General features: G+C 51.5%; 1 protein-coding gene across 1 annotated transcript; it reads left to right on the top strand.

Moving 5' to 3' along the window:
• Positions 1-1369: 1369 nt before the first annotated feature.
• LOC105922730 (actin-related protein 3) lies at positions 1370-14313 on the top strand. The gene is made up of 12 exons (XM_036132636.1): positions 1370-1575; positions 6608-6663; positions 6806-6930; positions 7545-7655; positions 8506-8601; positions 8680-8787; positions 9899-10042; positions 10461-10634; positions 10876-10968; positions 11045-11170; positions 12198-12281; positions 13692-14313. Exons 1-12 carry the CDS (start codon positions 1532-1534, stop codon positions 13785-13787), a joined length of 1257 nt encoding a protein of 418 aa, XP_035988529.1. The 5' UTR covers positions 1370-1531; the 3' UTR covers positions 13788-14313.
• The last annotated feature ends 1182 nt before the right edge of the window (positions 14314-15495 follow it).

Raw genomic sequence — 15495 nt, forward strand, 5'->3', positions numbered from 1 at the left:
CTGGTGGATTTATGAGGATAAAATGAATCGGACCCCCAGCATCAAGCACCAAGACAGCTTCTGGTTCCTAGACTGGGTCAGAGACTGAAAGTAACACCTTCCTCACACTTTAGTTCACTTCCTTCATTTATTTATAACGTGACATTCGCCTCCTCCACGTCAGCTTCTTCAGTGTTTCAAGCTTGATTTGCTATCTTTGTCCATTTTAGGTTCCTTAAAGTCTCCTTAATGTCTCCTCTTACAGACTTTTATTCTGCAGCACAATCTGACTAATTAGATTTTTCCTTTGTGACAAAGCTTCTAGTCAGAGTGGCTCATGTTACCCTGAGCTACCTCTATAGTTATGCTGCTATAGGCTTAGGCTGCTGGAGGACATCAGGATCTATTTCTCTCTCTGCTGAGTTCTCCTACTGCTCTCCAATCTGCATTGTTTGTTGTTATTTCAGCTTTTAACTTTTTGTTCTCTGTCATTTCTCTCTTCATAGAAGGTACACCTGGTCTGGCGTTCTGTTAGCTGTGACATCATCAGGGGAGGCAGATCATCCTCTATTACCATCTACCATAGAAAGTACTCCTGGGTCAATGTGAGCTTCTGTGCTTTCTGTGTCTCTGCTCTGTCTTCTCTAACATAGAAAGTACTCCTGGGTCAATGTGAGCTTCTGAGCTTTCTGTGTCTCTGCTCTGTCTTCTCTAACATAGAAAGTACTCCTGGGTCAATGTGAGCTTCTGAGCTTTCTGTGTCTCTGCTCTGTCTTCTCTAACATAGAAAGTACTCCTGGGTCAATGTGAGCTTCTGAGCTTTCTGTGTCTCTGCTCTGTCTTCTCTACCATAGAAAGTACTCCTGGGTCAATGTGAGCTTCTGAGCTTTCTGTGTCTCTGCTCTGTCTTCTCTAAGCCCCAGTGGGTGGAGGCAGATGAGCGTTCACACTGAGCCTGGTTCTGGTTCTGCTGGAGGTTCTCCTCCCTGTTAAAGGGGAGTTTTCCTCTCCACTGTCGCTTCATGCATGCTCAGTATGAGGGATTGCTGCAAAGCCATCAACAATGCAGACGACTGTCCACTGTGGCTCTACGCTCTTTCAGGAGGAGTGAATGCTGCTTGGAGAGACTTGATGCAACCTGCTGGGTTTCCTTAGAGAGGAAACTTTCTCACCAACCTGGAGGATCTGATGGAAGCTGACTTTGTCATCATTGAGATGATATGTTGTTAATTGATGTTTTATAAATAAAACTGAACTGAATTGAATCAAACCCGGGCGGCGTCATGTGTGAGTTAAGGTGACGCCTCCTCCCTCGTCTATTCTGGCCGCCTCACTCTCCGGCTGACGGGAAAGGAGCGGACCCCGCGGAGTGACAGCTGCTCCGCCCCGCCCCCGCCCCTCTGGCCGGCCTCCGCCATCTTGCCTCTCCCTGCTGCCAGAACCGAGCGCGGAAGAGGAAACGGTTGTGTGCGGGCTCAGCAGGGTTCCGGCTCGCCTCCTCCAGCCTCCACACAGACCCAGCGCCTCTACGACAGCACAGACCCGGGCAGAGATGGCTGGACGGCTACCGGCGTGTGTGGTGGACTGCGGCACAGGGTGAGCTGCTGGAGCCGGGGGAGCAGGCGATGAAGCGGGGGTCCGGGGGTCCGGGGGTCGGGCAGGGGGTCTGTTTACCGAGCCGTTACCGGCAGTTCTGGTTCTGTCTGCTCGGTTTGACCGGATCCAATCAGAACCGTCTGCTTACTCTGGTGGGTCAGGATGAGGAGACTTTCCTGCTGCAGGCTGACATTAACATGATGCTGGAGCTTTTTCTCCACAAACCAGACTTTATACATCAGTTCCTCTGAGCATGCGCAGAGCAACTTCCTAAAACAACCTGCACTTCCTCATTGAGCCTTTTGCTCCATATATGGTCAGAACTCTGCTGCAGCTCCGTTCTTCCAGGGTTCCTGCACGGCTCACCTGCACGCAGACTACCGTCAGCAGGACCCGGTTCTGGTCCTGGAACCTGGTTCTTCAGTCAGCTGGGCCCGGTTCTGGTCCTGGAACCTGGTTCTTCAGTCAGCCGGACCCGGTTCTGGTCCTGGAACCTGGTTCTTCAGTCAGCTGGGCCTGGTTCTGGTCCTGGAACCTGGTTCTTCAGTTAGCTGGGCCCGGTTCTGGTCCTGGAACCGGGTTCTTCAGTCAGCCGGACCCGGTTCTGGTCCTGGAACCGGGTTCTTCAGTCAGAAGATGTTCTGCAGCAGAGCTCTGATGGACCTGTAGACGGGAAGGGTGACCCGGAGATGTTCTGCCGGTCCTAGCAAACCCGGAGATGTTCTGGTCCGCTCATGACCTCCAGAACATGGTCAGAACTGAGCCGCTGGTTGCCGACTGGTTCTGATGGTCTCAGAAGAACCTGTAAACCCATCAGCACCAGAGAAAGTGATGAAGTTCTGCTTGGGTTCTGGGCCACCTTGGTTCTGTGTTCACAGCTGCAGGAACCAGCAGGGGAGAACATGAAGTCCAGTTATACGGTTCTGCCTTGGTACTGCAGGACGGTACCGATGCGGCCCAAAAGCCTCTGGCCAGAACCGAGTGCTCCAGTGTCAGTTCTCCCAAGTGGACCTCGGTTCTGCTGCTGTCCCCTAATGGGACGGATGGATCTCAGGTCCGGGTTCTGAGGTTCTGGAGGTTCTGGAGGTCAGCTGCGATGATCACAGACCCAGAAGGATCCTGCTTCTGATGCTTTTGAGAACTTCCTGTCTCCACATGTGAGCTCCACCTGTTCTGGCTGGTTCTGGTTCTGATCGGGTCCACAGTCACGGCCGTGTTCAGACAGAACCCTGCGACCCGTCTCCTGGAGACGAGGTTCTTCTGGCAGCTGGGCTGGAAGTGTCCCGGTGCAGAGGCCGGTTCTGGACTCCTGCGGGTTAGAACCTGCTGCGGGTCACCAGAACCTCCAGCGGGCTCCAGAACCTCCTGCGGGCTCCAGAACCTCCTGCGGGCTCCAGAACCTGCTGCGGGTCACCAGAACCTCCTGCGGGTCACCAGAACCTCCTGCGGGCTCCAGAACCTCCTGCGGGCTCCAGAACCTCCAGCGGGCTCCAGAACCTCCAGCGGGTCACCAGAACCTCCAGCGGGTCACCAGAACCTCCTGCGGTCACCAGAACCTCCTGCGGGCTCCAGAACCTCCTGCGGGCTCCAGCCGGGCCTCCCCTGCATACTGCAGCTTGTCCCGGCAGGTCCAGGCAGACGTGTCAGGACTTCTCTGGAATGAGCCTGCGGTCCTGATGGTGCTGATAGTTCTGATGGTTCTGGTGGTTCTCTGCTGTTCTCAGCCCAAACAGCAGAATGTTCTGGTACCAGTCCAGTCAGGGCTCTGATCCTGCTGTTTCTAGTGAGACCCGATGAGGAGGAACAGAACCGGAGCGTGTTAAAGTTCCTCTTAGAGACGGAGGAAAAGGTTCTTCTCCTGGGGGCAGAGTTCCTCACCTCTGGTTCTGCTGCTGCGGTTCTGCAGAACAACGGGTCATAAACGGGTTCTTCATGGTTTCCTGGCTCTAGTTTTACAGAACCTGATCCGGGTTCTTCTTCAGTTTAGGTGCAAAAATGTTCTGTCTGGAAGTTAAAGCCGTTGTTGTGTCAAAAACTTCCCTGGTTCTGCTGGTTCTGCTGGTTCTGCTGGTTCTGCTCTGCCTGGTTCACCTGAAAGCAGCCGCTGTTCTGACCAGGACGTGGTCCGATACGGGTTCTGGTAGCGGTGCTCTGGGCCCAGAAGGCAGCAGGGAGACCCAGTTCTGAGGCTGTGGCTCCGGTTCCAGCTGTGGTTCTGGTTCTGGCTGTGGTTCTGGTTCCGTCTTGGACATGAACCCGGAGTGATGTGGTTTCTCTGCTGGTCTGAGCGGTTCTGGTTAGATTCTGCGGCGCTGACGCTCCTCCAGGTGAGATCGGACTGAGTCTGACCCGGAATGTGACATCAGAACCAAACGTGTTCAGAGAGCTGAGGAACCCTCCCAGCCTCCAGGTGGGAGGAAGTCAGCCGCAGCTGGAACCAGAACCACAGCCGGAACCAGAACCACAGCCGGAACCAGGGCCGCAGCCGGAACCAGGGCCGCAGGAACCACAGCCGGAACCAGAACCACAGCCGGAACCAGAACCACAGCCGGAACCGGAACCACAGCTGGAACCGGAACCACAGCTGGAACCAGAACCACAGCCGGAACCGCAGCTGGAACCAGAACCGCAGCTGGAACCAGAACCACAGCTGGAACCGGAACCACAGCTGGAACCACATGGGGTGGTAGCGGTAGCCTTCTGGGGGAAGTGGGTCAGATGGCGCTGTCCTGGCCCAGTTCTAGATCAGTTCTGGACCTGTTCTAGATCAGTTATGGCCCAGTTCTAGCTCTGTTCTAGATTAGTTCTGGACCTGTTCTAGATCAGTTATGGCCAAGTTCTAGCTCTGTTCTAGATCAGTTCTGGATCTTTTCTAGATCAGTTATGGCCCAGTTCTGGCTCTGTACTGGACCTGTTCTAGACCAGTTCTGGCTCTGTTCCGACCCAGTTCTGGCTCTGTTCTAGATCAGTTATGGCCCAGTTCTGGCTCTGTTCTGGACCTGTTCTAGATTAGTTCCGGCCCAGTTCTGGCTCTGTTCTAGATCAGTTCTGGACATGTTCTAGATCAGTTATGGCCAAGTTCTAGCTCTGTTCTAGATCAGTTCTGGACCTTTTCTAGATCAGTTATGGCCCAGTTCTGGCTCTATACTGGACCTGTTCTAGATCAGTTCTGGCTCTGTTCCGGCCCAGTTCTGGCTCTGTTCTAGATCAGTTCTGGCCCAGTTCTGGCTCTGTTCTGGACCTGTTCTAGATTAGTTCTGGCTCTGTTCTGACTCTGTTCCGGCCCAGTTCTGGCTCTGTTCTAGATCAGTTCTGGTTCTGTTTTAGACCTGTTCTGGACCAGTTGTAGATCAGTTCTGGCTCTGTTTCGGCCCAGTTCTGGTTCTGTTCTAGATCAGTTCTGGACCTGTTCTAGATCAGTTCTGGAGCTGTTCTAGATCAGTTATGGCCCAGTTCTAGCTCTGTTCTAGATTAGTTCTGGACCTGTTCTAGATCAGTTATGGCCAAGTTCTAGCTCTGTTCTAGATCAGTTCTGGACCTTTTCTAGATCAGTTATGGCCCAGTTCTGGCTCTGTTCTGGACCTGTTCTAGATTAGTTCTGGCTCTGTTCTGGCTCTGTTTTGGCTCTGTTCCGGCCCAGTTCTGGCTCTGTTCTAGATCAGTTCTGGACATGTTCTAGATCAGTTATGGCCAAGTTCTAGCTCTGTTCTAGATCAGTTCTGGACCTTTTCTAGATCAGTTATGGCCCAGTTCTGGCTCTATACTGGACCTGTTCTAGATCAGTTCTGGCTCTGTTCCGGCCCAGTTCTGGCCCTGTTCTAGATTAGTTCTGGCTCTGTTCTGGCTCTGTTCCGGCCCAGTTCTGGCTCTGTTCTAGATCAGTTCTGGCCCAGTTCTGGCTCTGTTCTGGACCTGTTCTAGATTAGTTCTGGCTCTGTTCTGACTCTGTTCCGGCCCAGTTCTGGCTCTGTTCTAGATCAGTTCTGGCCCAGTTCTGGCTCTGTTCTGGACCTGTTCTAGATTAGTTCTGGCTCTGTTCTGACTCTGTTCCGGCCCAGTTCTGGCTCTGTTCTAGATCAGTTCTGGTTCTGTTTTAGACCTGTTCTGGACCAGTTGTAGATCAGTTCTGGCTCTGTTTCGGCCCAGTTCTGGTTCTGTTCTAGATCAGTTCTGGACCTGTTCTAGATCAGTTCTGGAGCTGTTCTAGATCAGTTATGGCCCAGTTCTAGCTCTGTTCTAGATTAGTTCTGGACCTGTTCTAGATCAGTTATGGCCAAGTTCTAGCTCTGTTCTAGATCAGTTCTGGACCTTTTCTAGATCAGTTATGGCCCAGTTCTGGCTCTGTTCTGGACCTGTTCTAGATTAGTTCTGGCTCTGTTCTGGCTCTGTTTTGGCTCTGTTCCGGCCCAGTTCTGGCTCTGTTCTAGATCAGTTCTGGACATGTTCTAGATCAGTTATGGCCAAGTTCTAGCTCTGTTCTAGATCAGTTCTGGACCTTTTCTAGATCAGTTATGGCCCAGTTCTGGCTCTATACTGGACCTGTTCTAGATCAGTTCTGGCTCTGTTCCGGCCCAGTTCTGGCCCTGTTCTAGATTAGTTCTGGCTCTGTTCTGGCTCTGTTCCGGCCCAGTTCTGGCTCTGTTCTAGATCAGTTCTGGCCCAGTTCTGGCTCTGTTCTGGACCTGTTCTAGATTAGTTCTGGCTCTGTTCTGACTCTGTTCCGGCCCAGTTCTGGCTCTGTTCTAGATCAGTTCTGGTTCTGTTTTAGACCTGTTCTGGACCAGTTGTAGATCAGTTCTGGCTCTGTTTCGGCCCAGTTCTGGTTCTGTTCTAGATCAGTTATGGCCCAGTTCTGGCTCTGTTCTGGACCTGTTCTAGATTAGTTCTGGCTCTGTTCCGGCCCAGTTCTGGCTCTGTTCTAGATCAGTTCTGGACCGGTCCGGACAGCTCTGATCAGAACCAGCGGCCCGGTCGGCAGGGTGGCAGCAGAGTCCGGTTCTCTGGTTCTGACGTTGGGTTCTTCTTCTCACAGTTACACCAAGCTGGGATACGCAGGGAACACGGAGCCGCAGTTCATCGTTCCGTCATGTGAGTAGCGCCGCAGGAAGCTCCGCCCCCTCGCCGCGCGGCGCAGGAAGCTCCGCCCCCTCGCCGCGCGGCGCAGGAAGCTCCGCCCCCTCGCCGCGCGGCGCAGGAAGCTCCGCCCCTCTAACGCTTCCTGTCCCGCCAGGTATCGCCATCAGGGAGTCGGCCAAGGTGGGCGACCAGGCCCAGCGGAGGATGATGAAGGGCGTGGACGACCTGGACTTCTTCATCGGGGACGAAGCCGTGGACAAGCCCTCCTACTCCACCAAGGTGGGTCGCACCAGAACCAGCCGGGTCACACCAGAACCAATCACGGCTCTGGGTTCTGTCTCAGAACCTTCTGGGGCCACAGTGGTCTGCATTTTAGCTGACAGGTCTAACAGAACCTTCAGGTCCAGGTTCTACAGAACCCTTCAGAGGGTCTGCACTCTGGGCTCTGATTGGTCCGAGGTTGATTCTGTGATTGGCTGATTGGGACGGAGGTCAGCCAGAGGTTCTGGGCTGGTGTTGATCGGACCCGAATGGTCCCACAGTGGAACATGGACTGGCTGATCCTGGTGGACCGGACCAGTTCTGGACCGGGCCAGTTCTGGCTGCATCCCATCATAACCCTGAGCCTGAAGCGGCTTTACTGGGTCGGCTCATTTAGGAGAAGGTTCCACGTCTAAACGGGATCTTCTCAGCCTGGACCTTGATCCAGAACCTTCTCAGTCCTCGTGAATCTAAGCGGACCAAATGAAGTCCTTCCAGGTTTGGGTTCTGTTCTCTACGTAGGTTCAGAAACGTCCTAAACGTGGTTCTGTTGGACCTGCTGAAGACCTTCTAGCAGTTTCTGCAGGTTCTCCTCGATCATGATGTTCTAACCTTCCCTGTCCTGACAACAGTGGCCCATCCGCCATGGCATCGTGGAGGACTGGGACCTGATGGAGCGCTTCATGGAGCAGGTCATCTTCAAGTACCTGCGGGCCGAGCCAGAGGACCACTACTTTCTCCTGGTAAGTGGGGTTCTTCTGGGATCCAGGTTACTGGTCCAGGATCTGTTCTGGATCAGCGTTTGGTTCCTGAACCATCAGCAGATGTTTGGTTCTTGAACCATCAGCAGATGTTTGGTTCCTGAACCATCAGCAGATGTTTGGTTCCTGAACCATCAGCAGATGTTTGGTTCTTGAACCATCAGCAGATGTTTGGTTCCTGAACCATCAGCAGATGTTTGGTTCTTGAATCATCAGCAGATGTTTGGTTCCTGAACCATCAGCAGATGTTTGACGAACCATCAGCAGATGTTTGACGAACCATCAGCAGATGTTTGACGAACCATCAGCAGATGTTTGACGAACCATCAGCAGATGTTTGGTTCCTGAACCGTCAGCAGATGTTTGGTTCTTGAACCGTCAGCAGATCTTTGGTTCCTGAACCATCAGCAGATGTTTGGTTCTTGAACCATCAGCAGATGTTTGGTTCCTGGACCATCAGCAGATGTTTGGTTCCTGAACCATCAGCAGATGTTTGGTTCCTGGACCATCAGCAGATGTTTGGTTCCTGAACCATCAGCAGATGTTTGGTTCTTTTACCATCAGCAGATGTTTGGTTCTTTTACCATCAGCAGATCTTTGGTTCCTGAACCGTCAGCAGATGTTTGGTTCCTGAACCCACCAAACATCTGCTGATGGTCCAGGAACCTGTAAGGTAAAGTGTCTGAGGTCAGCTCAGAGTGCAGGTATCTGGATCTTCTCGTACGTGAAGGTCCAGACATGTGAGCAGCAGGTCTTCAGGTCCTGTGGGAGAACGTGTGTCCAGTTCTGGTGGAGCAGAACCTCCAGGACTAACTGTGTCTCGTGTTTGCAGACGGAGCCTCCTCTGAACACACCGGAGAACCGGGAGTACACGGCTGAGATCATGTTCGAGTCCTTCAACGTCCCGGGGCTCTACATCGCCGTGCAGGTCGCTCACACCGTCCAGAAAGCCCAGGAACGTGTTGGTTCTGATCCGTGTCTGACGTTCTCCGTCTGTGTTCTGCAGGCTGTGCTGGCCCTCGCTGCCTCCTGGACCTCCAGGCAGGTGGGAGAACGGACGCTGACGGGTACCGTCATCGACAGCGGCGACGGCGTCACGCACGTCATCCCCGTGGTGAGTTCTCCTGAGCGCCGTCTGGACAGGAAGCTCCTGAACGGAGAACGTTCCAGAGAGCTGTTCTAGACTTAAAGGGCCGGAGCTGCAGGCGTTCTAGATTTAAAGGGCCGGAACTGCAGGTGTTCTAGACTTAAAGGGCCGGAGCTGCAGGCGTTCTAGATTTAAAGGGCCAGAGCTGCAGGCGTTCTAGACTTAAAGGGCCGGAACTGCAGGCGTTCTAGATTTAAAGGGCCGGCGCAGAACCAGAGATTAACTGCAGCTGTTCTAGATTTAAGGGACTGGAGCGGAACAAGAGCTGAACTGCAGGTGTTCTAGATTTAAAGCGCCGGATCTGCAGGCGTTCTAGATTTAAAGGGCAGGAGCTGCAGATGTTCTAGATTTAAAGGCCCGGAGCTGCAGGAGTTCTAGATTTAAAGGGCCGGAGCTGCAGGAGTTCTAGATTTAAAGGGCCGGAGCTGCAGGCGTTCTAGATTTAAAGGGCAGGAGCTGCAGGCGTTCTAGATTTAAAGGGCCGGAGCTGCAGGCGTTCTAGATTTAAAGGGCCGGCGCAGAACCAGAGATTAACTGCAGCTGTTCTACATTTAAAGGGCCGGAGCTGCAGGCGTTCTAGATTTAAAGGGCAGGAACTGCAGGCGTTCTAGATTTAAAAGGGCAGGAGCTGCAGGCGTTCTAGATTTAAAGGGCCGGAGCTGCAGGCGTTCTAGACTTAAAGGGCCGGAGCTGCAGGCGTTCTAGATTTAAAGGGCCGGAGCTGCAGGCGTTCTAGATTTAAAGGGCATGAACTGCAGGCGTTCTAGATTTAAAGGGCCGGAGCTGCAGGCGTTCTAGACTTAAAGGGCCGGAGCTGCAGGCGTTCTAGATTTAAAGGGCCGGAGCTGCAGGCGTTCTAGATTTAAAGGGCAGGAACTGCAGATGTTCTAGATTTAAAGGGCCAGCGCAGAACCAGAGATGAACTGCAGCTGTTCTAGATTTAAGGGACTGGAGCGGAACCAGAGCTGAACTGCAGGTGTTCTAGATTTAAAGGGCCAGAGCAGAACCCCCTGATGTTCCTCTGATGTTCCTCTGTTGTTCCTCTGCCTAACGTTCCTCTGCGGTTCTGCGTGTGCAGGCGGAGGGCTACGTCATCGGCAGCTGCATCAAGCACATCCCCATCGCGGGGCGGGACATCACCTACTTCACCCAGCAGCTGCTGAGGGAACGGGAGGCCGGGATCCCCCCGGAACAATCCCTGGAGACCGCCAAGGCCGTCAAGGTGGGTCCGCCGGTTCCTCCGGTTCCTCTGGGTTCTGACAGGCAGCACATTTCACACCGGGGGAACCACTGGGAGCAATCTGGGGCTGTAGCGGCATTCTGCGGGAATTAAACCGGGTTCTAGCAGCCTTCTCAGAACCGCAGCAGAACCTTATAGAACCGCCTCTGGCCGGGTTTTATCTCTGCCGGCTCTGAACGTCTACGGCCTGAAGGTTCTGAATCAGAACTGTTTGGTACCAGGAGGACAGAGGTTCTACCTACGGGCACCAGATGGCGCTGTGGGTCTGCTTCTGCTGGGTTTGGGTTGGCAGGAGAACCTCTGAGGTTCTGATCCGGACCGGCCCTCTGCAGGTCCATCAGCAGGTTCTGAGCCCAACCGAGGAACCGAGCCTCCTGACGTTCTGCCGTTCTCCCCTTAGGAACGCTTCAGCTACGTGTGTCCGGACCTGGTCAAAGAGTTCAGCAAGTACGACTCGGACGGGTCCAAATGGATCAAGCAGTACACCGGAACCAACGCCATCAGCAAGAAGGAGTTCACCATCGACGTGGGCTACGAGCGCTTCCTGGGGCCCGAGATCTTCTTCCACCCGGAGGTCAGTCCGTGTTCTGCTGCCGGTTCCGTCTGAGGGCGACGGTGCTGAACGGTTCCGGTTCTGATCCGGTTCTGATAGATTGTTCAGTAGAACAGACGTGGATCATTCAGGGCATAACAAGTTCTCCAGCAGAACCAGAACCAGCTACCTGCTGGGGCTGAAAGGAGCGGACCGGGTCAGGTGAAGCAGAACCGGACCATCAGAACCGTCTGACGCCTTGTCTCTGGTTCCTCTGACCCAGTTTGCCAACCCGGACTTCACGCAGCCCATCTCAGAGGTGGTGGACGAAGTCATCCAGAACTGTCCCATCGACGTCCGCCGCCCTCTCTACAAGGTCAGCGCCGCCGGGTTCTCCTAGAACCCTCTCTGTCCCGCTCCGGTTCTGACGTCCGGCTGTTCTCCTTCCCCAGAACGTGGTTCTGTCCGGAGGCTCCACCATGTTCAGGGACTTTGGGCGGCGCCTGCAGAGAGACCTGAAGAGAACGGTGGACGCGCGGCTGAAGCTGAGCGAGGAGCTGAGCGGAGGAAAACTCAAGGTGAGGTCCGACCGGCCGGTTCTGGTTCCTGATCGGCTCGGTACCTGCAGAACACGGAGCAGCTCAGGAGAACCGGATCTGATCTTTTCATATATATATATATATATATATATATATATATATATATATATATATATATATATATATAACAGAAACGGAATTATAATGTTGCCTTTTCATTATGAATTTATCTCACTTTCCTGTGTGTAGTTTGTGTTGTTTCTTTTAATTATAACATTGCTTTTACCATTTATTGTTTTTACATGAACAGTGACCTTGAGTGTTTTGAAAGGCGCTTGAAATAAAATGTAGTATTATTATTATTATTATTATTATTATTATTATTATTATTATTTAAAAAGTATGCCTTGGCTTTGTTATGTGTTCATTGTTTTATTCCCTGTTAGGTTTTTGTAATAAAAATAAAAAAATAATAATAATGCGGGTGATTTTATGACGGGGTCTTCTCTTGTTCATGATTTGTACACCAGAGGGCGCTAAACTCTTAATCAATAGTTTTAACTTTCTAATAAAATTATTTTTTAGTACAAGATTATTTGTATAACAAAATTCACCTTTATAATTAAGGATGAAAATATTTTTCCCAGTCCTGTTTGAACAAATAATAAAACTAATAGAGTACATTCAGACAAAACGTTACGCAATGATATATTCCAGACTTCTGAGCATATCTGATGATGACGTCAATACAATGGAGAATGTAAAACGCATCAATTTCTTCCAGAAACATCTTAAATATTTTCTATACTATATAGTTTAACATTATTTAATGATTTAAGTATAGAAATAAGTATTTTCACTACCGTAATTACATAAATCTTTTTGGCGCCCCGGAAGTTATTCTGTTCGCGTAAATGAGCTGATGGACCGATCGGGTCATGACGACCCCCCCCCCACAGCTGACTTCAGGTGTTTACAGGTGTGTGGGTTCTGCTAACTGGACCTGTGTTCTGTTCTGTTCTGTTCTGTTCTGTTCTGTTCTGTTCTGTTCTGTTCTGTTCTGCAGCCCAAACCCATCGACGTCCAGGTGGTGACCCATCACATGCAGAGATACGCCGTGTGGTTCGGAGGATCCATGCTCGCCTCCACCGTAAGCACCTCCTCTCCACCTGCAGGTTCTGCTGGTTCTGAGTGACAGCGGACCGGGTTCTGCTGGTTCTGAGTGACAGCGGACCGGGTTCTGCTGGTTCCGAGTGACAGCGGACCGGGTTCTGCTGGTTCTGGGTGACAGCGGACCGGGTTCTGCTGGTTCTGGGTGACAGCGGACGGGGTTCTGCTGGTTCCGAGTGACAGCGGACGGGGTTCTGCTGGTTCCGAGTGACAGCGGACCGGGTTCTGCAACGGTTCCAGTCCAGCTGAATGAAGTCACTGCTAGCGCTGCAGCTGTGGGTCAGGTTCTGATTAACAGACAGCAAAGAGCCTAAAAAGGTTTTATTCCAGAACCAGAACCAGCTGAAGTTAACCCAGAAGTTCTGGATGGAGCAGATTTATCTCGTTATCATGGATTGGTTAGTTAACGATGTTCCATCACTAAATTAGTTAACGATTGCTTCAATTATCAATTAATCCACTAATTGTTCCAGGTGAGTCGTTTCCAAACCGTTTGATTAAACTTAATAAATATGGACTAAAGGAAACTGATTTTAAAATAATAACTATTTAGTTTCTAATGTTAGATCTGCAGGTTTCAGGCAGAAATGTTTGTTTCTAATTACTAATAAATAAGTTTAATCAGTTTTAAATGTTAACGACCCAAAATGAACCCGTTTGATCAGGTCCAGTGGATGAACGTGGGCCAGGTGGCGCCCCCTGCTGGTGGAGGGTCAGTGGAGCAGCTGCTGGTTTCTGCTGCAGGAACCGTTTCCTGGACCTGGTTTGGACCCGGTCCGGTCCGGTTGGCGGACATTTCCGACACCAGAACTCACCTCATGGGTTCAGGCGCGGCGGCAGAATCTAAGGAATGATCCGGTGCTGCTGGTGCTGCCCGGTCCGGTTCTGGGTTCTGCTCCTTTGGGACACTTATTGAAGATCTGAGTGGCCCGACTCCTCCTGACTGTTTCAGAACCAACAGAACTCAGAAGTCCAAATCAGAGGAAGCCCTTTAAACCCGGTTAACTGCAGTCAGCAGCGAGTCTGTAGATGAGCCGTAGCTGCTGTGACAGAACCAGAACTTAGTTCCAGAACTAGTTACTGCATCAGTACCACCTGGCCTGCTTTGGACTCGGTTCTGGAAACGTCTCACTAGACAAAACCGGACCGGCTGGGTCTGGGATCAGAACACACCTGTTGACCTGTTAGGAGAAGTTAGAGCTGAGATCAGTGAAGGAACCGGACCGGACCTCTAGAACCGCTCAGAATTTAGCTCAAACAGGGAGAAACTTCCAGCCGCTGACCAGCAGGGGGAGCAGTTTAACGTGTTTTTTTCTTTATAAACTAAAAGCCCGGTTCTGCTCAGTGAGGCGTGATTAAACCCAAAACCGGTTCGGTTCTGTTTCCTCAGCCCGAGTTCTACCAGGTGTGTCACACCAAAAAGGACTACGAGGAGATCGGGCCGAGCATCTGTCGCCACAACCCCGTGTTCGGCGTCATGTCCTAACCCGTGGACCCGGGCCGGTTCTGCCAGCGAGGATCGGATCAGCGCCGGCGGCCGGGAAGAACAAAGAGGAGACCAAACGGACGGCTGGGTTTTTATTGTGAATTTTTCTTCTGTTTCTTTTCTGCTTTTTCTGAAAAAGGGAAGTGTTCCTAAGCCCAAAGCATTCCTGGTTCTGTTGGACCTTCAGGAACATATTTATGTTAATGAATCAGGACCAGAACCAGAACATATTCTCGTTGTTTCTGCTCATGTCGGTGGATCCGCTCAGAACTTGTTTCTATTTCATACTAAAGTTTTTTTATGTTTAATCCATGAACTGAAGCCAGAACCACAAGAACCTGCAGCAGCTTCTCAGGTTCTGTTCAAAGTATTCAGACGGTTTCAGAACCGTTTGGTTCTGATGTCACACAACCTTTACGATGCCGGCTAGAACAGAACCGTCAGGACGATAATAAAGTTCTGTTAGGAGTGATTTTGTGTTTTAATGCCTTCCAAGGTCCAATAAAAGCTTCAGGTTCTTTCAGAACTTCTGTCTCTGATCCGTTTTGTTTTATTGGTGAATTTGATGATTAATCAGGAGTTGGTTCCCTCGGTTCTGATCCATGACGGGTCGTCTTCCTGAAACCAGAACCAACGGATTTCCCTGACTGGATCTCGGATGGCAGAACAGAACCGTGTTCTGGGTCCTTCTGTGTTCCGGTCCAGTTCATCCCGTGTTCCTCATGGTTCCTCCAGCAGCACCGTGTCTGGACCGGAACCCAACAGGTCCAACTTCTGAGTAAAACCCGTTTAGGACCCATTTGGACCGGACCCATTTGGACCGGACCCAGGGAGGCGAGCAGGAGGGACTATTCTGCACGCTCTGTTCTGTTTGAGGTTCCTTCAGGTTCTGCTTTTCTTCTGCACTGCAGAACCACAGAGAGCTGACAGCTGGGTTGATCAGAACCAGAGACGGCCCGGCCCGGCCAGCTGTTCCACATGTTCATCTGCCACAGCTGAGGGCAGCGCCCCCTGCTGGGAATCAGACCAGCAGCCAGAACATGGTCTGCTGCAGGTTCCACAGGTTCCACAGGTTCTTCGTCTGAATGGTCCATTAATGCGTCGTCCTGCAGAGGGAATCTTTCTGACCCGAACAAGTCTCTGCTTCCCGGTTCTCGGTCAGAACATATTTCATATATCTGGGTTCCACCCTACCTGCAGCGGCTCACCTGTGCAGCGTTACGTTCTAAGGGACATCAGGGAACTTCTGCAGAACCCGTTTCTAGGCCTCATTGCTGCTGAAGGTGTGGCTCAGTTTTCTCACGCCAGCTTCGGTTCTGAGCCTCGTTGCAGAAAAAAGAACGGTTGATCTAGCCTGAGTAGAAAGCTGCTCCTCTGAGTAGTTCTACATCACTCTGTCATACTCAGGTCTTCTGGCTCCAGCCTGCTCTGCAGAACCAGAACCAGAACCAGAACCAGACATGGAGAAGCAGCATTTAGCTCCACTGATCTGGAACAAACTCCCAGAAAAGTGGAAAAGTTCCTTTAAATCAAGATTAAAAACCTTTTTGTTCAGAGCTGCCTCTGACTGTTCTAGTGGAACTGTTTCCCTGAAACATCAAATAAACTTCAGTGATAAATCACAATTTCCTCACCTTCCTAAAACAATGGCCTAAATCATTATTCAGGTTTTTCAAAATAAATACGGTCTAAGTCACAACAAGTTTAT

This window comes from Fundulus heteroclitus, unplaced genomic scaffold (genome assembly GCF_011125445.2).
Source record: "Fundulus heteroclitus isolate FHET01 unplaced genomic scaffold, MU-UCD_Fhet_4.1 scaffold_53, whole genome shotgun sequence".
Taxonomy (NCBI): Eukaryota; Metazoa; Chordata; class Actinopteri; order Cyprinodontiformes; family Fundulidae; genus Fundulus; species Fundulus heteroclitus.